This window comes from Fistularia commersonii, chromosome 19 (genome assembly GCF_037954325.1).
Source record: "Fistularia commersonii isolate RoL2024-O1a breed Wild chromosome 19, RoL_Fcom_v1.0, whole genome shotgun sequence".
NCBI classification, from domain to species: Eukaryota; Metazoa; Chordata; class Actinopteri; order Syngnathiformes; family Fistulariidae; genus Fistularia; species Fistularia commersonii.
In genome coordinates, this window is record NC_141302.1 from 5,475,095 (window position 1) to 5,499,174 (window position 24,080).

The following is a 24,080-nucleotide window of genomic DNA, read 5'->3' on the forward strand; positions in this document are numbered from 1 at the left end:
AGCGCTTTTGACAAGATAAATTGCAATCCTGACACGCTCGCCGCACATCTACTGTAAAACAGAAAACAAAGTAAACACGACTACTTTGACAAATTCGTAATTTGTGCTTTGGCGAGCGCAGAATTTTTCAATGTAAATCATCCCCCTGTAACCTTGGTGTAAAGAACACGCAGCATGGGCGTACGGCGCGCTGAAGGTAAAGCCATGTCGAAGCTCTCATAATCAGCGGGTTAAATTCTTTGCTGAACTATAAATCAATTCTCGTGCCAGAGGCAACCACGCTGAAAGGCCTCAGAGAAGAACCATAAATCTGGTTTAAATCAGCCGCTTGCCAAGTGTCAAATACATCAACTCGACCGCTGCTCTTCTTCTTCTTCTTCTTCTTCTGTGAATTACCTTGAAAAGAGTTGTTACTTACGCCCCTAATGGATAACAATCTTTATTATTACAAAGCGTAATGCACTCACCTCTTTCTCACGTACTCACGCATTCTTCGCGAGATCACTGACAGCAGTTCGGACTTGTGTTTGGACCGCCGTGTTAATAAAAAAACATTGCCTTTTCAGCTGTTTTTTGTCTTTTTTCTTAAATGTAGAAGAGCCATACTGCTAGCGGATTTCTGGAGCCGATAGCCGGGAGTGTTCTGGCACAGTACCGACACCGGTATCGATAAAGCATCTGCGTTTCAAGTCACATTTAAATGTTTGTGTACCGGAGAACCCAAAACCGAGATACTGTCAAGAAACAACGACCAGCTGCGCCGGCTGTCGGCGTAACACCGTTGAGGTGTCGAGCCAACGTCGGCAACAGATCAGACAAAGATACAGTTCCTTTGGAAAAGAAAACTAGATAGCGATATAATCCACCAAATGTCACATCAAATGCCCGCCATTATTGCCAAAAGGTGTGGATGTTAATGTTTCCATTCCCGGAGGACGACCCGTCACTATACGTTTACATCTCAACTTTAAAAAAGCAAAAACGTCAGCATCAGTTGTATCAGTATTCTCAATTCCATCCAGCACTAAAAAACAAGCTTTAACATCTGCGCATGCTTGACACGTGGCTCGAGAACATAGATCAGAGCTTTTAAATGTGAGATATTGATCTTTACGCCGGTGTTAAACGCAAAAGACGAGGCCCGTGTCAAAAAGCACCGTGCACTGACCTGATATGAAGGATCCGGGCGGCATTTGACTGTAGTTGGCCCCTCCCATGTGGAGCGCGCTTGGGGGGGCGGGGGTGAAGGGGGCGCCGTAGTTCTGGGGGGTGGCATATGGTCCAGGAGGGATGGGCTGCGGGGCGGAGCAACGACGGACATTTGGGATTCAGACGCAAGGGGGGTGCAGTAATAGGCAAAGCAAAGTTCTTCAAGATGAAAAATCAAATTGGCTGACGAAGCGGCGGCGGAATGACAAAGAGCAGATGTGTGCGAGAAGAAAAAAAAAAAGGCCTCCGCGTCCTAATTATTTTTTCAGGCTGCAGGTTGTGAGAGTTTGCGGTTATTGAGTGTGTGCGTTGCGTTAACGGCAGGCTGCTGACCGGGGGGGTGTGCGTCTCCGTGCCCTTGCTCGCCAGCCGGCTGAGGATGCTCCTCTCGGACATCTGCAGGCGAGCGGCGATGGGCGGGACTCTGGACAACGTGGCCGGCAGTCGGGTCACGTCGGCCTTCATGTCACTCAGCAGCTCCTCCAGCTGGTTCAGCACTGCAACCAAAACCAGTGACAAATACCCGTCTCTTTTCTGAAAGTATCACGCCAAGGATTATCGGAGGGGAAATGTAATGTCGCTTATTGCCCTCCGGATGACTTCCTGCCAGTCTAGCTGTGTCAGATATTAATTCTGTCCTCCGCACCGGATAAGAGAGAATGAAATTCGGAAACAGCGACTTATTTCACCAAGATTTACAATAGCTCGTTCAATATCTCAGTATCTGTGCTTTGCTTTTGAAATTGTAGACCTCTCCAATATCTATTCAAATTTGATGACTTTCCTCTCATAAATAACACATTCGCTGTCAATTTTCCCAAAACGTAAGAGATAAAAGTTAAGTATTTGCTTTGCAATTCCAAGTTCAAAGCTTTTGTTGGGAATAAAGCGAGGAAAAAGATTACCAGACAGATAGGAGAACAAACAGAGGGATGGACAACAGAAAGATGGACGGATCGATAGTTTTAAAGTTCTTAAGTTGTTCCGTGGGATCCCTACATTACATGCCGCTGCACCAAACAGCAGCAAAGCGCAGCGGTGTGGTGGGAAATCTTGATGGAGCAATAAAAAAACGCCGAGAGGCGGATCAGGGAGGCGTTGAGGTGAAGATCGGAGAGATCACCTCTCATTCCTCAAGTTTATCTGCGTTACGGAAGTCGTCTCCGGGCAGAGCGATGCGGCTGCTGCGCAGGGAAAAGGCTGTGGTTGCACAAGACGCATCTTTAGGATGTGTGGCTCTTTCATTGCAAAATGATCTGGCTGATAATCTAAAAACATCCTTTTCACCTGGGCTTTTTTTGCCAAAATGCTTTAGTGTCATTTGATATGTTTGGATCCTGTAAGGGGATTATTAGGGGCCATACTATGGAGAAAAAGACAATTGTGTGATTTATTTGTTTATTTATCTATTAAATTAGAAAAATATCATATTATGTAATTGCTGTATTACATGAAAAAGGTTTAAAATCTACAGGAAAAAACTACAGTTCTGCAAAATGAACTGCCAAGATGTTTAAGATTACAAATAACAAACAATTCTAAAAAGCACAATTTTCTCCAAGCGACAATAAAATAAGAGCTTGTTAAAAAGTTATGCTTCGGTAAAAGTTAGGATCCTCGATATTTGTATGGCGTTATGATGTGAAAATATCTGATGTTACACTCACTCCTCCAAATGTTATTCATTTATTCTCATTACATTGGACTTTTTTCTCTTTGTAATATTATAACGTTTTTATTCGATTACATTCATATTTCTTGTAAATAATGGGACTTTTTGGTTCTTTAATCATAGCTTAAATCATTCAAATTACGTGGGAAACTTATGAGCTATTATTTAAAGGTTTTTTTCTTTCCATCCGCTCACCTTTATGCAGGACGGCGTTGGCTGGCTTGTTGCCCGCCAGTGACTCCTTGCTGAGGTGCTGGTGCGACTCGGCCAGACACTCCACCTCGGCGAAGCGCGCGTTGAGCGCCATGGCTGGGTGGCTGGGGTCCTGGGTCATGTTCAGGTAGGCTGCCCGTCGCAGTTGCTCCTCTATCACCAGCGCCTGCTCTAGCAGCTGTTGGGGGGGGGGGGGCGGAAAAAGAAAAGCGTCACCGTACCCGAATTGCGAGAAAGAAAACCCCAACTTCTGTTTTTGATGCGGGAACAAATGTGATTAATGGGCCTGTGTTGTCTAATTTTCCATTCAAAACCAGAAAACAAATACGTTGTCAGTCACATGTATTTACAATGCCGGACACCCGTTTCGACTCGAGATTATAATAAAACAGGGGTTATGGGAAGGGACAGCGTTCCCTCCAAATCCAATCATGTCAAAAAAATCTAAAGATTTTTCACCAGGTGACAATCGCTACCATCAGTGCTCAAGCGTAACGAGACTATCTGGTGTTACATCTTCATATTCATATTTACGGTAGAATCCCTACACGAAAGTGACATCATTGTCCTTGTGCTGACCGTTTGACATTTACGGGGAGTAAAAGTAAAAAAAATCTGATTTGGAAACAGCAACACAAGCATTTCGAGGGAAATCTGTGATTCAGCCGTGCGCGTTTTACATCCGAGAAAAGCCGGGTCTGTAGTAAACGTTTCGAGAACCACTTTGATGCGTTGCATAAGCGATTCCAAATGAACTACATAAAGGGGAAGGTGAGGGGAAAACGATTGGGGGTTTTTGGGCTGACGGAGCAACTTCTGATCTCAAATTTTAAAGAAGTGACATGAATAAGCATAAGAGAAAACTAGGGAGGGCAAGTCCAGAACACACAGAGGCAGAGAGAGAGAGAAAGAGACAACAAATGAGGATGTTACAGGCCACATCTGAAACATGTGAGCCGGTCAAAAACAGGATGAGAGCTGGTAAGGAAACGCAGCAGTCAGCAAACCATGTGGCCAATATGTGGGTCCAGGGGCATCTGTCATCCGACCATCAAAGAAGTCAGGTGATTGCGGGAACCGCTTGGATTCCGGCGCTCCGTCAAAATGTTTATTTTGGGGTAATCCGACACTGATCCAGCAAATAAAATAAATTGGACGACCAAATAAGACTGTTTTTTTCCGTTATCAAAACTTCATATTCTTCTCAGAGTTCCTAAACGCTCTAAAAATACCGTATAGGTCTGTTTCAAATAACTGCACTGCAGCTTTTCACAAGAGGCTTCGGACACAAGCGCAGAGGACAAAAATATAGAACCTAAAAACTTCTATAAAAGGAATTTTTGTCCACTATTTAGATAGAGGAATTTAAAAAGTCTGATATTGGTTTGGCCCTTAATACCCCACCACCACCATCTCAACACACACACACACACACACACACACACACACACACACACACACACACACACACACACACACACACACACAGACACACACACACACACACACACACACACAACTGCACAACAGAGCCTTAGTTTCAACTATGGATGAATGGTTGATAGCTTGGCTCAAAATTAGAATTGAACCACAAGAGTCTTTTGTCCTCGGGGTTCGAAGTAAAGGTGGGATTTCTTACCTTGAAGCGACGCGCCAGAAACTTGTTCTTCATCTCCAGGAAGTTCCCTTTGTTCGCCTGGGACTTGAAGGGCTCGTTAACAATGGCGAACTGGGGATCATTCTGGATGTCTTGCCACCGAGCGTAGCCGTGACTGACACGCGGGGGTCAAGGGTCACTGAGCATCATGAGGTTTGACGTGTATCCAACCGTGCATCATGGAACAATGATGCTAAATAGGGTGTGATATTCAAATGTGTTTGCCGTCGGGAGAGTTACGGACGGGAACACGGACTACTTCAGCCCAATTATAGAAGTTTACTTTCTGCGAGAGAATTAAAACTGTGTGCGTAAAATCAAAAAACACGACGGAGGGAAACAAAGCCTGAAGCACAAGTCGAATCACATCTCCACTCCCATTAAAATGTAAAATAATTTATTCATGAAAAACAGCAATTGATGCTCTGTAGGAAGTCAAAGTATCTCCCTAATGTTTACAAAAACACACCGACAACCTCGCAGTTTTGTAGTTTTTTTTTACATATCAGGATACAAAATGCTGATTGGTGGACTTGGCAGATGTATTTCTCTGCATCAGAGCCAGACAGACTAGCTGCTCCTGTTTCCAGTCTTTATGCTAAACGCAACTAATCACCTCCTGGCCCCAAAATCCATACTTAAACCAAAAAAAAAAAAAAAATAGTGAGTGGTATTGATATTTTAAGTAAATTCCTGGCAAGGATGTGAAGCCAACCCCTTGCCCTGAAGCTGAATATGAAGATTAACTAAAATTGATATTTGGGGGTGATAGATTTCATTTCTTAATCCTTTTAAAATTTCTTTTTTTGTTGTTTTTTTTTTTTTGCAGAAAATGGTTTTCGGGCAGCTCGTGAAACCAGAAAAGAGTCTCAGCATTCGCGGGTATGAAAACAATTTTACATGAAGGCTGCACAGCCTTAATTAACATAATAGAGGGAACAACGTGAACTAAATGACCCTCTGCTTCGGCTTCCAGCAGACGGCTTACTGTTTACGGAGCTCCAGCCGTCTTGTTGACTTATTACAATGAGCTTCTGCCGGCCGATGGCAAAATAAACACGGCGGGGTCATCGCACGGCCATCTGCTGTCAAGGATACATCACGATTCCCGCCAGTAGCCAGAAGTCGTGACGGCGGTGCCAGATCTCGCACATCTTCCCCGAGGAGATGGCAGCCCGCTCCTCGTTCTGCCACAGTGTGTGAAGCTCTGCAGGAGGAAGTCAACAAGGTTACCGTGAAGCCGGTCTGCGAGTGTTTGGTTTAGCTGAGACCCGGCTGCAGGTGTTCCCACAAAGCGCGCACATTCTCTCTGGGCGCGCGATCGAGGTGAAGATAATTTTGGCTCAGCGCGGACTTTGTTCAGAAGCCCTGAAAAGCGCGGGGAATGCTTGTGCGTGTGTGTTCCTTTTAGCGGCAAATTTTTTACGGTGTTTCTGCTGCTTAGCAGCTTGTTTGGTCAACCGGAGACGTTGTTCTCACCTTTTCACCTCCCCCGCCTTGTCTCTATGGGCTCTATTGATTTTTTTTCAGGGGGAAAAAGCTTATCCTCTCCATGGCAGAATGGAGAGATTTCTAATTCAATCACAATGTACCGTACAGTTCACACATTTTGTATCTAATATTGATGAGAACTGTAATTGTTAGTATCTATGTTTTTGACCTCTCAGGTCTGAATTGAGGATCATTGAGGTCAGAAAATCCTGCCCACAGTACAGATATATCAAATCCCAAAGCGTTGTTTTCTTCAAACGCGAGCGTTCTTTCTGATTCACACTTGTCCTATTTATCTTTGCCTGGGTATTCGTGTGCTCTTAGCCAACGCATTCAATCCAAAGGGCTCGTACCGTGAGCGTAAAACAAGTGAACGATAAAACTTAAAAGCAAAGAAAAACTTTTAGCACGAAAACATCGGAAAAACTGCTCAATTGTAATTGGTTAACACCAACCAGTGAAGCCGCCATCGGCGATGTTGAACATGAAGCGGGGTCGCTCCACTGTTGGCCTCCCGTTACCCCTGGGTAAGTCCTCCTTGACTAGTCTCACCACCTCTTTACCCACTTCCTTTTCACCTTTGACCTCCTCTGTTACTGAATAATAGAAAATATATTCATGCAGTTAAATTCTTTTTTCTTCATGAAGAGTCCCAGGAGAGTAAAAGGTACCTTTCTTCATATCAGCAGCCTCAGTCTTATCCTTAGCATCAGGTGGTTCTGTTGGTGAAGCCCTTTCCTCTCCTGCCTTCTCTCCATCTGCTAGAACAAAACATTGTAAAGCATGATTGCTTTACATAAAACCTGCTTCATCTGTTTGTGTAAGTCGGATTTCATCTTGCCAACAACCAAAAAGGAGGCTTTACTTTATCAGCTTATCAAATTTCCTCTGAGTTCCCGTGTTTACCTGATTTCTCCTCTTTGACCATGGCGTCTTGCTTTGCGGTTTGTTTTGGCTCCTCTTTGCCTTCCTCCGGCACTTTCTTCTCGTCCGATGAGGTGGCGGCCGGGTCAGCTGTTTCTTTCTTCTCCTCCTCTTTCGGGTCGCTCTCCTCTTTGCCTTCGGTTTTTTGACCAGGAGACGCGCTTTTCGATGAGGTAAGCTAAAAAGGCAAGTAGCCAATCAGTCCCGACGCCCCCTGTCACCAGCACATCAGCTTTAAATTGCACGTCAGGTTATCCCAACAAACCACACGACACCGCTTTATTTGCGTAGGAGTCCCGATTAATTCCATGTATTCCACATCAAGGAAAACTGTGGTTGTGCTCTTGTATTTCTACCTTTGAGGCAGTCTGCGTGTTTCCAAAACACGCAAAAAGACAACCAAGGATGTGGATCAATTTGACGTTTACACAGTGTGACGCGCTGTGATTATCTGAGAGGAATACAACAAATTCGGACGGGGGAAAAAAGGTGTTGGACGACCGCATGAACATATCGGCTATCAGCGGTTGGCCGAGCCCTTGATTTCTGTCATTTCGTTTTGTTAACTTAATGCTATACTTCCTACTGCAGGAACAGTACCTGGGAGTTTGTCATACTCATACTATGCATTGATTTTTAAGTGGAGGGAGAAAAAAAAATCTGAATTTCTGAGGGAAAATATTCTTCAAAATTATAGATGTTCAAAATAAACCACAATATATGAAAGTTAAAATGACAATAATAACATTTACTTATTCTATTAGCTCACTTTTTTCTCCTCTTCATTTAACTGTTGGGGCAAAGCTTTAAAACACATCTGATGAGTTGTGGCCCAACAAGAAGTGCATGAAATACATCTTACCCTTACAGATGCAAAAATAGATATTTATAAATTCGTTGTTGAAGAAACTGGCCACCTCTGAAATCTGCAGGAGTTTCTCGTGTTTGTTGAATTTGAGAACAACGACCAACCTCTTCGGGGTCTGTGGCCTTACTGCCGTCCACCTCTTTTCCTTCCTCCCTTTCTTTCACTTTCTCTTTCTCTGATGGAGGCTCGCCTTCCTCTTTGTCCTCCTTCTCCGCTTCTTTCCCGTTCTTTTCTAGTTTGTCTGTCGGAGCGGGGGTCGCTGCACACGCCACACACACACACAGTCAAACACACACACATCAAAACAAAAAAAAGGTCCAGATTATAGTCGGCTGCCAACAATCCCGCATAATCTGCTCTCCCCAATAGATGCAGTGCCCCCTGCTGGAACTGGGTTGTGTCGGGGTACCTGGCTTGGAGGTGCAAGGTGTGTTGTTGTAGCTCGTGTCCGGAGTGGGCGTGGCGGTCTTCACGGTGGGAGACGAGGCTCTTGAGGAGATTTTGTCTATGCTGACTTCGGGCTTGAGCTCCGGGAGACTCCACCGCCCGTTAATATGCTCAAACTCTTGGATCTGCGAACAAAATACCAAACGCTCATTGGAGAGACAAAAAAAACAGCTTGGCGCATTCACAGGGAACACACACACACACACACACACACACACACACACACACTTGACCTAATAGCAGTTTACCTCAGCTCACCACCAGCATGCCCTCTTTGCCTGGCAGCTTATGTACATTCCACAAGCGCAGATAGCAGATCAGCAGCAAGTGGGACTGAGCATTAAACCGAAGATGTTTTGATAAACTACCGGTAGTGCAATCAAAGCAGCTTTTATTTCTTGATCGATTTCTCCACGGGTGAAAAAAACAACAACAACACAAACATGAGTGATATCCATTAAAGAAAATACAATGCTCTGATTGTACTTCCTAAAAGCGAAAGCCTTTCTCCTGCCCTGGAAATATCTACGTTTGAAAGTAATGCTTAATTAGAAATTCTCAAAGATTTGTCATTAAATGTGCTGTCGAACAGGATTTATCTGAAAAAAAAAAAACTTTTTAAAAATGTGACTGTATTTTTGTAGTTTGTGTGTGTCGTCGTTGGATGTTTTCATGGCTTGCTGTTATTCCTGGAAAACGCGGTCGCAGGTCAGGCGTCAGGTCCGGTGTCCGTGACCGGGGTCCTCTTGCATAACTAATCGGCCATATGGGTGGGTTTAGGACGCAGTTGTGGGTTCGCGAGCCACCGGCTGTGGCGGGAGTTAGGTGTTGAAAACAACTTGGACTTAAAAAGAGACGGCCGGGTCTATCGCTCCCTCGCTCCTGTCTGTGTTATCGGCCAATTAAAAAGAGAGGGGAAAAAAAAAATCAAGCTGCGTTATTCCGGCAATATTTAGCCACAGTTCATCCTGACCTTCTTCTTGACGAGGGACATGACGCCGATCCGCGTGAGGACGGGCTGCCGGCACAGACCCTCCCTCGGGACTCCGTCCGCGAACGTTTCGGCCCCGTCGGCCACCGGCTCGCACAGGTGCCGCATGAAGAGAGACACGTACGCCCTTGATAGAGGAGAGGTATACAGTTATAGGTGGAGTGAAGGAGGCTCGGGGGTTACGTCTCTTCAGCTGCCACATACTTGAATTCTTTCTCTGTCTTGCCCCTGAGATCCCTGACCATCCACTGCGAGGAGAAAGCATCCTGGGATGGCATCCCCCAGCGCATCACTGCATTCAGGAAAGCCTTTCGTTGTCGTGTATTGAATCCCAGCACCTGTCAATGGAGATTACGGCGTGTTTTAGATATTTCTAAGTGAAACTGGCACTGTCTGAACCATGGAAATCGCCTGTTAAAACATGCCTGTTTATTATTATTCTTTTGGAAGATCTTAAATGAAGATGTCAGAATAAGAAAACCTCTGGGTCATTTTTTCATTTTCCAGCAGACATCCATGCATTTCTCAAACTTCCCAAGGCCCTTCTCAATAAGTGCTAACTGCCAAATAATGCTAAAATAAACACTGTATCCCGGCTGAACTATACGGGCCATTATTAACACATCCATTAGTATCAGGACGAGAAATGAGCTGTGGAGTTTTCGGAGATGTAACAGCTTTGCCGCCTCCGATCTGAGATTATTAGTCTGTTACGAAAAACGTGTAAGAGTGCGAGTACAACAGATTCCTGTAATATCACGATCAAATATCAGAAAAGGAAGGCAGCACAGACCTCAAGGTTTCCTCCAACTCTGGCCAGAAGAGGAGGCAGGGGCTTGTCTTTCTCATTTTTAAGCTGGCGACGTGACTGACGGCGGCCTGAGGGTGAAAAGGGAAATGGAAAACAGTAAAATATGAAACAACCTCCACGCTTTACAGCTAATAATTTAACAGACAAAGTGGATGAATGACAATAGGCTACCTTCTTGCAGGATTATTCAGTAATATTTGAATAGATTAGATTGTATTCTTAATTTCTCGGAACACATAAAGAAAATAATTTCTGGATTTCTTTTGAAGAAAATTCATATATTTATTTCATCATCAATAGCCTTTTCGGAATCAAAGTGTTCGTTTAATTTTTAAAACATAGCATCGCTTCCCGTGATCTTTTATTTCTTCCTCGCTTGGTTATGAAATAATCAGATGAATATTAAATTACATGAATCATATTCCGCAGCCGTTGAGCGTCTCCGGGGCCTCTGGGAACTTTTGGAGCAGTATGTCAGATTTCACTCTCCAGTGTCATTAATAACAAAAAAGGAGGGGGGGGTTCGACACTATTTGTCCCTTTTTTTTTTAAGACTATTGCCATCATCATTCGATTAATGTCAAGCTCAGTTCCGATTTGTTGAGAATCGCTCTGCATCACACATACAGCATAATTGCGGCAACAAAAGGTCACAGGTTTGTACATTGAAATTGCATAGGTCTTTTTATTCTGCATTTTTATTTCTGTCTAAACCCGGTTTTATTGCCAGATAGAACAGCGGTTACACGAGGTGAGGATAGTAAATTGATTTCACCGTTTGCATGGAACTTGGCTAAGCCTGGGACACGGCGCATAAAAAAGAGGAAAGATGGGATATATTTTGAGAGATGGTGTTTCATCCCTGCACGGGAGTTCCAGAGTCATTCGGAATCCGTGCCAAAGAACACTGAAGCTCTTCTGGCAGCCGGTGGACGACTAACACCTTTTCTAATACACTTTAAGTTGTGTTTTCCTTTAATTTGTCACTCGTCTACATGTTTTACCACACTTTTCACGAAATTTACAGTTCGCAGTTCGCCTCGCAACAACCCAGAATGAAATACGCCTGGAACCACCTGGAAAGTTCTGCTCTAAATGCCTTCGGCGCGAAGTGGATTTTTTTTTTTTTTTTTTTTGGTGTGTGTGTGTGTAATTTTTTTTGGCGAATAAGATCCGCTGGACCGTGCCAGGCATCTGTAACACCTAAATCATCTTCAAACCTGTAATCCAACACAGACCAGCTGAGCCTCGGCTCTGCCGGACGTCTCTTTTTCAGTCTTTCTTTACCTTCTGGCCGATCGTCAAAGTCCTCGTCCTCCTCCTCTGAGCCCACCGAGTACTCGGACTGGTTATCCGAGATGTCGGCATGCCACTCTGAAAAGGCACACGGTGCAGCATGAATACACCAGGCTCATTCCTTTCCACGGGCATACCTATCTTTTTGCAAGGATTGATATATTTTAGCAGGATATTAAAAAAAAAGTTACATCCATGCAGGCGAACATGACTAATACCAAGGTTTAATTAATCAAAAAAAAAAAAAAGCCTCAGATGAGCTCAATGAGCTTCTTTGCCAGCCCTGCGCCGGCTGCAAATCCCATCCCTACCTTGATCTTCCTGTGCAGCATCATTGTAGTTGACAGGCTTGCGGTTCCTCTTGCCTTTGCCCAGTTTGCTCGCCAGGTCCTCTTGTTGCTGCTCGTAATGATGCCGCAATAACTTCTCCCAATAGTCTGGATCCACATTCTCCTCCTGCTTGATGATTTCCCGCTCGATCTCCTCGATCTGTGCACGGAGGTTAGGAAAGATGAAGGTTGTGTGATTGGGCAATTAACACGCCACGATTTTCTTCACCAGATCCGTGCACACATGGACGCAATCATATTCTTATCAACGTAAGAGAGCAGGGAAAACAGAGGCCCCGGGAGTAATTCGCTCGAATGTATTTCCACAGATAGCGAGACCCTGCAGTTCAGAGAAAGTGCTGGGCCTTGGAACTTAGATGAAAGCGTTTACGGCGATCAGACTTGTATCTGCGATGTGTCAATGCGGCTCAAAAAAAAAGTAAAAAAAAAAAAAAGAAAAAGAAAAATGCCGTTTGCCCCTTTCTCTGTGAAGATCTAATGTCTTCAAGACATTTGGATCAATTTGTCAGAGTTTACTTGAGGATGAAACGCAGATATGTCTCCGAGTAAAAACAAAACTTTGTTTTAGCAGGAGCTAGAGCTACAATAATCAGTAATTTTATGTCAACAACGAACAACGCAATTGTGTAAAACACAAAAGGAGTTATTACCAAACTCTGCAGCTCGACTCTGTTATACAGTCATTTTTCCATCTGTAAGCTCACTACCATCTTTTTTTTTTTTTTTTACACCCCATAGTATTACATGTTGGACACAAACAGGCGTCAACCTTCTATTCAGCAGCCGTTGGGAGGTGAAAAGCTGTGATGTGGATGCTGGATACATCCTGTGCAGAGTCAGTGACAAGGTGGTTAAAAATAGCAGGGTATTTAGCAACAAAAAAAAAAAAAAAACTCAGTTATTTTTTTCTCAGCACTTCAGAGTTACCAAAAAAGGTAAAAACTGAAAGGAGAGTGAATCCTGGATGTATTCTTGTCTGAGGGCCAGAAACAAATAAAGTTAAAAAAAAAAATTGTTCAGACTCAGCAGAACAGCTTCATTACCATCGTGCCTATTTTAACTTTGACAGGCAGTCGGTGTTTATTCTGAACTATTCTAAACTTTCACTTAGCGCTTATTCCCCCTGTGTCCTATTATTTTGAATAATTTAATTTAGTCTCTGTCTGCCCTCCCCTGCTACTTTTGCCTCTCTGCCGTCCTATTCGTCGACTGAGCGCTTGTCTTTTGCTGTACAACTACCAAAAAAAAAACAAACAAAAAAAAAAAACACCGGTCCATTTTAAAGGCCGGAAGGGGGGATGTGTTTGATAAATAGCAGCGTGTCTTCATTAGCACCCCTTCCCTGTCTGCAATCATGACACTTCATCAATGCATGATACCGACCTCACACCTTCTCCCGAGTCCTGAGTGACTTGATCTGCTGCTGCGGTCCTGCCAGGCGCCCACCAATATTTATTTTATGAATATCAAAGCTATTATTGTATCATGGATCTGTCAGCGCTGCTGTTATAATTAGCATGGCATCATATTTTTGCCTGACCCTCTCAACCCCCGTTTCTATCACTCTTTTGCTTTCTATCTCTCTGTCCTGCTCTTTCTTTATCTATCCCAAATGGTCGAGGCAGAAAGCCGCCTGCGCTAAGCTCAGATCTGTCCAAGGTTTTCGCATCGGTAAAGGGCCGTTTTGGCTCGCGAGTGCTTGCTCATAGCAGGGGATGCCGGGTTTTTGTGAGTCATTTTCAAGTGTGTGGTCCAGATCTGCTCTACATGGAAAGTGTCACGCGACAACTCCGTCGTAATATGAAACAGTATAAATAAAATCTGACTCGACTTGACTTTCCTGTCTCTGGGTTTCATAGTAGCCATTCAAGACAATGATTGTGATCCCAGATCCAACTTGACTTTCAGTCAGTATAATATTCACTCTGCACTGCAAATTATGATACTATATCCTGGCTTCACTAATCCAGCAGTCACACACACACACACACACACATGCATGCAAACACACACTTTTACGGTCATCAATCTGTCCCTCGTGTCTGTCCTTTCCAGTCACTTTCCAGTTTAGGATGCCTTTGAGGTAGAATGTCTTTGGTTCACCTTGTCCTTCTTTCACTTGACACATTAAAAGTTAGTCCCTGGATATCCTGCCTTGCAGCTGCTGTTTCTCTGCAAACGCGTTGTCCCGTCTCCACCAAAATAAAAGCGGTCAGAAAGAATCCCCCTCCGATCCCCAGTGGTTTTTAGTAACATAAAAATTCATGCCTTTTTTCCTTAATATATAATCGCCATTTTTAGCCATGTGAATTCATTTGTTTAAACGGTATAATATCTTGTTTAATCCTCCGTGTCCTGTTTCCCTCACCTTATCCTCCTCTCGGACCATGTACTGGGCCACTTTGAAGGAGCTGAGGTACTCGTTCATGTTCTGGACGTCCGAGTCGTCCGTCGCATCCTGGCTCCTGTCAAGCAGCCTCTCGATGGCGGTGCTGTCATAGTGGATCACGCTGCCCTCGTCCTCCACTTTATCCCCTGAAGAGATTTTCATACCTGCCGTGGACGAGGACAGAATGCGAGCATTATTCTACCGGCTCCATCGGATCACTTCTGCAAATAAAAAAAAAATATCCTCCTATCTGACGATTATAACAAATTAGAAAAAGAGAAACGAGATAATAAAATGTTTCACAAAATGTGTATTTGAAATATAACGTTCTTCATCAAATGAGAACAGTCCAGATTGAAACCAGATTAAAAAAAATAATAATAAAATAAAATAATAAAAAAAAAATCCTTCCATCTGACAATTATAGCAAATAAGAAAAAGAGAAACGAGATAATAAAATGTTTAACAAAAAGTGTATTTGAAATATAACGTTCTTCATAGAATGAGAACAATCCAGATTGAAACCAGATTAAAAGAATAAATAATAATAATTCAAAAAAAATCCTCCCATCTGACAATTATAGCAAATTAGAAAAAGAGAAACAAGATAATAAAATATTTCACAAAATGTGTTTTTGAAATAAAGCGTTCTTCATAGAATGAGAACAATCCAGATTGAAACCATTAAAAAAAAAATGGTCAGAACGCCAAATTATTATATTGTAACTGAGAGCTCATTTCATGTAATCACCTTCTCCTTCATCCTTGAACAGCTCTTCCGTTCCAAACTTGAGGATGTCATCCAGCTCCTGCTTGGTCATGGAGCCGGCCTTGGATCCCAGGCCAGGCCGGACAACCAGGTGGGTCAGCATCATTTTTCTCTTGGCCACCTGGGTGATGCGCTCCTCCACGCTGGCTCGGGTCACAAAGCGATAGATCATCACCTTGTTGGCCTGCCCGATGCGGTGAGCTCTGCTAAACGCCTGCAAAAAAAAAAACACACGTGTTTCACAACGGGCACACTTGCGAGCCGATGCTCTTCCGCGACGTCCGATCAGTACCTGTATGTCGTTGTGGGGGTTCCAGTCGGAGTCGAAGATGATGACGGTGTCTGCTGTGGCCAAGTTGATGCCCAAACCTCCTGCTCTGGTCGAGAGCAAGAAGCAGAACTGGCAAGCGCCAGGAGCTGGAAATAAGAGACGCAAGAGCCTCTGATGAGAATGAAGCAAGAAAGCAAGAATGGTGAAGAAGACCATTGCAACTTAGGAACACTTAAACCTGAGCGATAAAAGACTTTTTTTCCACAACCCCCCTCTACTTCCAGCTGCTCCCATCCGGTGGTCGCCACAGCGAATCAACTTCCTCCATCTAACCCTCTCCTTTTTATCCTCGTCCCTTATGGCAACTAACTACATGGCCCTGCATGGCTTCCAGCGGCACTGGGTCACTTGTGTTTATTGACGAAGTGACAAAAGACAGAAGCAGCCGGTGTGCAGAGATATGCTTTCTGCTCAGATTCAGCCAAATGCAGCAAAGTTGATTGGATGGTCGCAGTACAGATGGACAATGATCCAAAGCATCCAGCAAAAGCAACCCAGGAGTTTTTTAAAGCAAAGAAGTGGAATATTCTGCAATGGCCGAGTCAATCACCTGCATTTCACTTGCTTAAGACAAAACTTAAGGCAGAAAGACCCACAAACACGCAACAACCGAAGACAGCAGCAGTAAAGGCCTGGCAAAGCATCACAAAGGAGGAGTCATTGCCTGCAAAGGATTCTCAACAAAATATTGAAAAGTAACATTGAACTTAAGGTTATGTTTATTTGTCTGATTACTTTTGAGCCCCTGAAATGAGGAGCGTTTTTATAAAAAATTGCTACAGTTCCTACATGTTTGATGATATATTTTTGTTCAACCCCTTGAATTAAACCTTAAAGTCTGCACATCAATTCCGTTTCAAATCCAATGTTGTAGGCATGCAGAGCCCAAATCATGAAGACTGTGTCACTGTCCAAATATTTTTGGGCCGAACTGTATTTACTATCTCTCCTATGTGCATGACCGAACACTCAGTCTGACTTCACCTCCAAAGCATCGAACATGTTCTGCTTCTCTGATGGACTCGTTCCTGATCCTATCCACCCTCCTCACTCCCAAAGAGAACCTCAAGATTTTCCTCCACCTGCTCCCTGCTCCCACTACAAATCACGCTGCCATTATTGGACTGAAAAAAAACAAACACTTTATTTAAATGTAGTTGAACTCTGAAGAACTCAACATAACTTACTGACAACCATTGCTGCCCATTAAAATAGATGAAATCAGATCCCAGAATAAAACTTAACAAGTAACATTTAACATGGAAGAAATGCAGCTGAAATGTGTGCATTTATTAACCTGGCTAATGAAAGGACGAGGGGATTAAAATAAATGAATTACCGTGAAGTATGTTTGGCATTGCAAATGATATTTTTTTACGTCTCCTTAGCCTCAAGTTTATTAAAAAAAAAAAAAAGAAATTTGATTCCTGCCAACAAATACTGGTATTGCCTTGCAAGGCAGCAGGTGTTTAAACACTTAAACACCGAGTCACACACATTCCTGCAGAGTTTTTTTCAGGTCACAGCTGCCTTCTGAAGTTAACATTGCACGTTTTCATTTCAAATTGTTTTCATGATTTTATCACACTGGACATTTGTGGGGTATTTTGTTCGAAATAAGAGCATGAGTTTGTGAATTGTGGCCCGAAATTACGTTATGTGTGGTAACAGTGACCTTTAACTGCCGTCCTCTGATATTCATCGTCGGTAAGTCCAAGTAGGCGTGAATGAAAGAGATCGTCACGAGAATGAGGCGGGCGGTAAAGTTACTTTTGTGTTTGTAAAGTGGTTTTCACTTTGGCAGACAAAGCGTGTTTCAAATAACAGATTGTTGGTAATACGCAGTAACTAAATATCATAACCAATCAGCAAATATCTTACTAGGAACTGTAACAATGTGACAAAGTGCAACCGACCAGCTAACAACAAACATTTGGCCCTCTTAAAGTACTTTACTCAGTTGTGTATTACCTCCTCAGTACTAATGCGGACTTAAGTTCCCCCATGTCGATTCAGTATATTTTGATAGAAATCCTCAAAGGGAAGAGGTCAGCCTCGAGACTTCTGCTCAAGTTCAGATTCCTAACTATTTCTGACAGGCGGCACGTACAACTTTGCCGACCATCAATCTTCACACAGCTCACCATTAAAGCGGTCGATGGCTTCCTGCCTCAAAGCGCCCGTGATGCCGCCGTCTATTCTCTCATACTTGTAACCCTCATAGTCCAGGAAATCCTCCAGCAAGTCCAGCATTTTAGTCATCTATAAAGAGAGAGACCCTGTCATGTTTTATTCATTCTTAACCCCCCCAAACACACACACACACACACTCACACACACACGTATGTAGTTTGTCATTTAACTATCTTAACCTACCATGGGAGGAATTTCAAATGAAACCATCAGTGCGTGTGTGTGTGTGTGTGTGTGTGTGTTCGCCTGCATGTACCTGTGAAAACACCAGCACTCGGTGCCCCTGCTCTTTAAGTTTCCTCAGCATCTTCTGTAAAAGCGTCAATTTCCCAGAAGCCTTCGTGAGGGCCGAGCCTTCATAAGCACCGCTGGGTGTTTTTTGGGCTTCCTGAAGGTAGGAAATCGAACATGAGATCGGAAACATGAAATAACATGATAACTTTGAACCCCAAAATACCATCACACCAATAACAAATGACATCAACTACATTGTTTTAAACGTACAATAACAATTCAAGAGCCTCACCACATGATGTCACTGTTAAGCACTTTAGGAGTATTTAGTCAAACAGCCAGGTTTAAAAACGGTGTATAACAATCAATAATTATCACATTTTCCTTTCTTACTAGACGTCTATACCTCAACTTGTGAAACCCTGAGGGTATAAAAACAGTGAGAACATGTGCTCTTACCATAGAGGCCACTGGGAAGAGGTAGGGATGGTTGCAGCACTTCTTTAGGTCCATCATGATGTTGAGCAGAGAGACCTGGTTTCCGCCGCCTTTCGAGTTTAGAGCTTCAAAGTTCTTGGTTAAAATCAGCTTGTAATATTTTCTGTATTCAAAAAAAAAATAAAATAAAAAAATCACCCTTGTGCTTCCATAAAGCACTAACTCGCTGTTCTCTCAGTTATGACTATTTTCACCCTAGTGCATCGGTTGACACAGAAACACAACATCAAACTACCAACCCAGAACCAAGTCAAGTGTGCAGTTGACCCACCGGTCTAAACGTTTTTGTTGCACCGATTGACATACGTTGTGTTAATGAGAATGATACGAGGCCACAGATGTTAAGGGTAGACAGAACGTTGACAGCACAGTTTCTCCCAGCCAGCGCAGGTAACTTAAATGAAACCCATATTTTCTGTCACCCCTCCTGCCATCGTACTTCTGCATAGGACTCAGCTCCACTCGGACAATCAGCTCAGTCTTGGCGGGCATGTTCTTGAAGACGTCGGCCTTCAGCCTCCGCAGCATGTGGGGTCCCAGCAGATCGTGGAGCTTCTTGATCTGATCTTCCTTGGAGATGTCGGCGAACTCTTCCAGGAACCCCTCAAGGTTACTGCACGGAGAGAGGGACTTCGGTCAAGGACGGCAGGATGTAACAGCTGGTAAAATAGTTTTTGGGGAAGCCGAAGGAACAGCGGTAGCTGAGAAAAAACATAGAATCACCTGCAGCACATTGTTGTGGAAAAATACAGAACTATACGGTATATAATTTGTATTAGTCTCTTATTTGGATTATCATCACCACCATTTGGAGTAATGTTATGGATAACTTACAGACTGAAAGGGTGTGAGCAGGGCTGTTTACTTGGCAGAAAAAAAGAAATAAATTCATTTCACAAAAATAAAAAATCTCACAAGCATGTTGTTCTCAATTAATGTCATAACTTCAGGGAGTGAGAAAGGGAGATAGAATTATCTAATGCGCACAGTTTGGGGTCCAGATGGCAGGAATTCAAGCTGCGTGATATGTCTGTATATGTGCATTTAAAATCAGGTCTGGCTTATTCAGACTTTCCCACTGCACACAAAGCTTGGATGCCCACGGATGCTGGGTAACAGGGATTTTGCTGAATTTGGCCGATTCTTGCATTGCCTGGATATAATAGTCCAATATTGCCTTGCTGCTGTGCTTCACTTTCCTCCAAAAGGGTACCGCAGACAATAAAAGTCCTGCAGTTTGATACCCCTGCAATATATTAATAATTGAAAAACAAACAAATGAAGTATGTAAGACTCCGGCAACCACTTCTTTGTAACCTGAGCGCTGCACCTTGCACGTTACACAAGCTCTCTCCTGCTTATTATTCCATCTGCAGCAAACATACAACACCGGATGGATGTTTCATTGTTACTCAAGGTTCTGGAAATGATTTAACTTTCGCTTCTTCGCCACTCTTGTACGATAAAGGTGGGTCATCATCTTCATTTCACAAAAGCAGGACATTTAATCTTAAAAGGTAAACGGCTGAGCCACTGAACAGAACAACGCTGAACTGTTTTAATGCAAAAGTTGCTACATATGTTCCTGGCATAAAAGAAAATGTCCCAAAACACAAGCTGGGTCTGAGTATTGAAAGCTCATGTCACAGCTTCTACAAATCGTTGTCTTTAAATTGATGCCAGTGAAGTTTGCCTCTTACAGCCTCTTTGTCTTCATTGGCTATAAACTAAATTCCAGCTCAGGATGTTATTTCCTTGAAATGTGATCCAGTGAATGATGCTAAAGGAGCTGCACAGTGTTACATGGTTCAGCTTCACCACGCATATCTTCTTATTTCTAAATCTCCATACACAGGGGTTCAGACTGTTTGGATTAACACAAAGGAATCATCGAGTGTCAAGGGTAAACAATATTAATAAATTATCAAGGCCTGTGTGTCTGTCTGTGAGTGTGACAGAGAAAGAATCATACTTGAAACGATTGGGCGTGAGGAAGTTGAGCAGGTGAAAAAGCTCTTCTAGGTTGTTCTGTAGAGGAGTTCCTGTCAGGAGCAGCTTGTGGTCGATCTTATAGTCATTCAGACGCCTAAAAAACTGCAAAAAAGAGAAAAAGAAAATAAAACAAATGAAGGTAGCAATAGCTTTTTTCTTGATAATACTTGGGTTTCAGTTGTGAACCAACGCTCTTATATCTCTAAAGTGTAGTGTTTTTATCCCACTTGGTCCTCCTGGATTTGAGGGTTGCCATTACAAAGCCTTACCACCAGAGAGCGCTAAAATACACATTTCACAATAAAAAAAAAAAAGATGACAATTTCCATTCTTGTCATATTGCTTGCAAAAATAGATTTAGTGGGGGATCTGATAAAAATGTTATCGTGCATATTTACATTCCCTATTAAAACTGCATTTTTCTTTCCCGCGGGCGTTTTAAACTGTCAGTGATATCAACTACAAAATGGAATTAAGTCAGGCTCACCCTACTGATGCAAACGTTTGCATACGCACACACACACCTGCGCGCGCGCACACACACACACACACAGCAGTTACTCTACCTTGGACTGGTTATTTTTAAGCCGGTGAGCCTCGTCCACCACCAGACAGGCCCAGTCGATGGACTTCAGTGCAGTCTGGTCGATGGTCACCAGCTCATAGGAAGTCAGCAGCACATGGAACTTAATAGGAGCCTCTCTCTGCAGGGAAAGCAGCAGCAAAGGGATGTCCTGCATTAGTATGTTATCATTATTATTATTATTCCACATAATTTGGGTGCACACTGGCTGATGGCAATGCACCAGGACCAGGTTGTCCCAACGTTGAAGACTTTTATTACCACGGATCCGTTTCTATCCACTGCTGAATAACCAAAAGTTGGCCAAGGAAGCCGAAAAAATCTCCATGTTCCAGTGACTGGGAAAGAAACTGGAAAGGCCTAAGGCTCGCTTCAATCAGACACATCAGCAGGGGAAGTCATGCTTCCCCCAGAGTTCTGACTGCATCGCTCTGCAAACTGAGACAACTGGGTAAAGGTGATTCCTTGACTGCATGGGTTCCAAAAGAAAAACTATTTCTTTCCTTGTATTTTTGCGGTTGCATTTAAATCTCATTTTATCTTCTTCATTGAGTTTCTGTGTTGTATCCCTTTGATCGTTTTAACCACATGGATTTTCCGCTTTCATTTCACTAATCCATGACTATTTTTTTCTTGCAAACTTGTCTGTTGAAACTGTAATACAGAGGACTTTGCATCATTTCTATCCCATCTTTGTGGTCCCATTTTCCTCCTCACCCTCAACTTGAAGGCCTTCTTCCCTCCTTTGACGGCGTTGTCGTCGAAGGAGAACTCGTTCTCTCTGATGATGGCTCGGCTGTCCTTGTCGCCAGTGTAAGTCACCACGTAGAAATCCGGAGCCCACATCTCAAACTCCCTCTCCCAGTTGATGATGGTGGAGAGCGGAGCGCTGACCAGGAACGGACCCTTCGTGTGACCCTGCGACAAACAGAATCCCCTCTGTGTTTTAGCCTCTGCCTTTAAAAGACGATTACCGGGGATAATCAGTTCCCGTACCTCTTTAAAGAGCGAGTAGAGAAAGACAATGGTCTGGATGGTTTTGCCCAGCCCCATTTCGTCTGCTAGGATGGTGTCGGTGCCTTGAGCCCAGGAAAACCGAAGCCAGTTCAGACCCTCCATCTGGTACAGGTGCAAGGTGCCGCCCGTCGACGTCACGAAGTCCGGCTGCTCCTCGTATTTTATCGTGGGCTAGGAAACGAAAGAGCGGGAGCCGAGATGTGACCCATTGTTAGGGGAAGTTTGGAACAGTAATTCAAATACTTGATTAAAAAGCGCCCTTTGTACACGCTATCATAATCGCCTGAGATAAGGAAACAAAAAAAAAGTTATAAATGATGCAATGCACACATTCCATTTGCAGTAAACTTACATCAGTGACCGGTGAAGCAGGAGAATCTTCTTCGCCCTCCTGGTTCTTGCTCCTCATCCTCTTGGGTTTGTCTGGGTCTTCCTTCATGATGGCGTCCCTGTGGAACCAAAAAGCATCAGCCGTGGAAGCAAATGGACAAAATAATGTATTTATCCTCAGGAGAAGAAACTTGTTTTACTAATATATGTAACAAAGCAATAGGTTAAAAACTAACTTCATAATGGTTAAAGCAAATGCCGGGTTGTAACCTGGTGGAATGAAGCCAAAATCATTGATATCACATAATTATATTAAGTTTGCTGCTAACAATCAAACATGGACCCTACCTGTGTCTCCAGTAGTTGGCCTTATAAATGACAAAGTCGGGGATTTCCATGTCGTCTCGCTCCCACGTGCACTGGTCGTAGGTCAGGTCTCTCCATTTGACCAGGTAGTGGTACATCCCCTTCTTATCCACACTGGCGAGAGGCAAAGACGGTGATTTCACACACCGAAAAAAAAAAAAAAACCTACAGCACAGATCGACCACTGCTGTCTGTCTGTCTGTCTGGAGACATTGTACGCTTTGTCCGTTGACGGCACCGGGACCGCTGTCACCACCGCCTGGGTATCGATCTTCGGTCGATGATCACGCAAGGCAAAATATACCAGAAGAATCTCAAATGCACAAGATGGTCTCTGCAGAGAGCCGGGCCGTGACAGCCTCCAGCAGGAAAATGTAGAGTGAAATTAAACGATAACATTTTCAGCTTTTGCTCAACAAAGCGTGGCCCCGCTACTTGCGCGGTAAGGATCTAGCAGGAGCTTTTTTTTTGGATGGAGCTGCATATTATCCGTATGAACATAATAGTCAGAGACCAGTACACCCCATTAGACCCCTAACTGAGATACAGCGAGTAAATTAGCAAATATGAGTCGGGGATAAAGTCTACTATGGTCTGCTCTGCTACCCACAGGCCCCGTGGGCATAGGGTTGGGGGGAGGCGGGGAAATAGGCCCACAGTCATCCTCTGGAAGAGGAGCGCTCACACACTGCCCGCAAAGAGAGGCAGAGATTGGAGGGGAAGACAGGAGTTGACATTAAGGAGAATCCAGAAAGGATTTTTGCTGTTAACCATCGGCCTCTTGTTGCTATGGTAGGTTGTTGCGATAACCCCGAGTGGGTATCCTGGGTCAAGTGTCAAAGTAAAACAACCAAACTTGGAATTTAACCTGGACTTTCTGTCAGACTGTGCTCAATTTTCATTTTTTTCCAGACTGTTTTTAGAGCTGCATTTAAATTCTATAAATTCATTTTCTCATCAGGAAGACTCCATAAGGGTAAAGCAGTGTTTATTTTAAATACCAAATACCGATGTAACTTTCAACAATATCAAACGCAAGTAGGTGTAAAAAAAACCAGAAAAAAACGTCAGTTGTACCTGTGGTTGATGATGCGGTGGATCATCATCCACTCGGGTTTTATGCCATATTTGTAGTACTGCTCTTCCAGGATGGCGTACTGGGGATCTTTGGCTCTCCTCTTCTCACTTTTCCCAACCCCGTTCTCGTCCTCCCCGCCCGAACCATAGTCCAGGCTGGGGGGCTCGTCCATGTCCGTCTTCCTCTGGTAGTTTCTGTACATCACCGAATGGAAGATCTCCAGCTACAGAAGGATAAAAAACAGGTTGACGGCTTTACGGAGACTAGTTTTCAAATCCTCGATTCTTTGTCAAGAGCCTCTTCCAGGTATTTTGTTATCGATCCTTCAGCATTTCAAATTAAATCATATGGTCTCATGTTTACAAAGGAGT

At 43.6% G+C, this 24,080-nt stretch overlaps 1 protein-coding gene across 3 annotated transcripts in view; it reads right to left on the bottom strand.

Moving 5' to 3' along the window:
• The window catches only part of chd3 (chromodomain helicase DNA binding protein 3), a 54,079-nt gene that overhangs the window by 17,124 nt on the left and 12,875 nt on the right, over positions 1-24,080 (bottom strand). For 2 of the 3 annotated variants that reach the window (XM_086165995.1, XM_086165994.1), the window contains exons 11-39: positions 23,709-23,932; positions 22,614-22,745; positions 22,288-22,384; positions 21,915-22,106; positions 21,636-21,836; positions 20,902-21,039; positions 20,316-20,437; positions 18,783-18,956; positions 18,305-18,446; positions 17,868-17,999; positions 17,563-17,680; positions 15,380-15,504; positions 15,070-15,301; positions 14,298-14,482; positions 11,891-12,068; positions 11,571-11,657; positions 10,266-10,351; positions 9,677-9,810; positions 9,455-9,599; positions 8,444-8,606; positions 8,139-8,293; positions 7,149-7,344; positions 6,914-7,003; positions 6,698-6,838; positions 5,850-5,958; positions 4,734-4,866; positions 3,077-3,272; positions 1,543-1,706; positions 1,169-1,295 (exon numbers count right to left, since the gene is read on the bottom strand). In XM_086165995.1, the coding sequence (XP_086022121.1) occupies positions 1,169-1,295; positions 1,543-1,706; positions 3,077-3,272; positions 4,734-4,866; positions 5,850-5,958; positions 6,698-6,838; positions 6,914-7,003; positions 7,149-7,344; positions 8,139-8,293; positions 8,444-8,606; positions 9,455-9,599; positions 9,677-9,810; positions 10,266-10,351; positions 11,571-11,657; positions 11,891-12,068; positions 14,298-14,482; positions 15,070-15,301; positions 15,380-15,504; positions 17,563-17,680; positions 17,868-17,999; positions 18,305-18,446; positions 18,783-18,956; positions 20,316-20,437; positions 20,902-21,039; positions 21,636-21,836; positions 21,915-22,106; positions 22,288-22,384; positions 22,614-22,745; positions 23,709-23,932 (4,318 nt within the window). The remainder of the gene's footprint in view (positions 1-1,168; positions 1,296-1,542; positions 1,707-3,076; positions 3,273-4,733; positions 4,867-5,849; positions 5,959-6,697; positions 6,839-6,913; positions 7,004-7,148; positions 7,345-8,138; positions 8,294-8,443; positions 8,607-9,454; positions 9,600-9,676; positions 9,811-10,265; positions 10,352-11,570; positions 11,658-11,890; positions 12,069-14,297; positions 14,483-15,069; positions 15,302-15,379; positions 15,505-17,562; positions 17,681-17,867; positions 18,000-18,304; positions 18,447-18,782; positions 18,957-20,315; positions 20,438-20,901; positions 21,040-21,635; positions 21,837-21,914; positions 22,107-22,287; positions 22,385-22,613; positions 22,746-23,708; positions 23,933-24,080) is intronic. The other variant, XM_086165996.1, reaches the window with a different exon arrangement.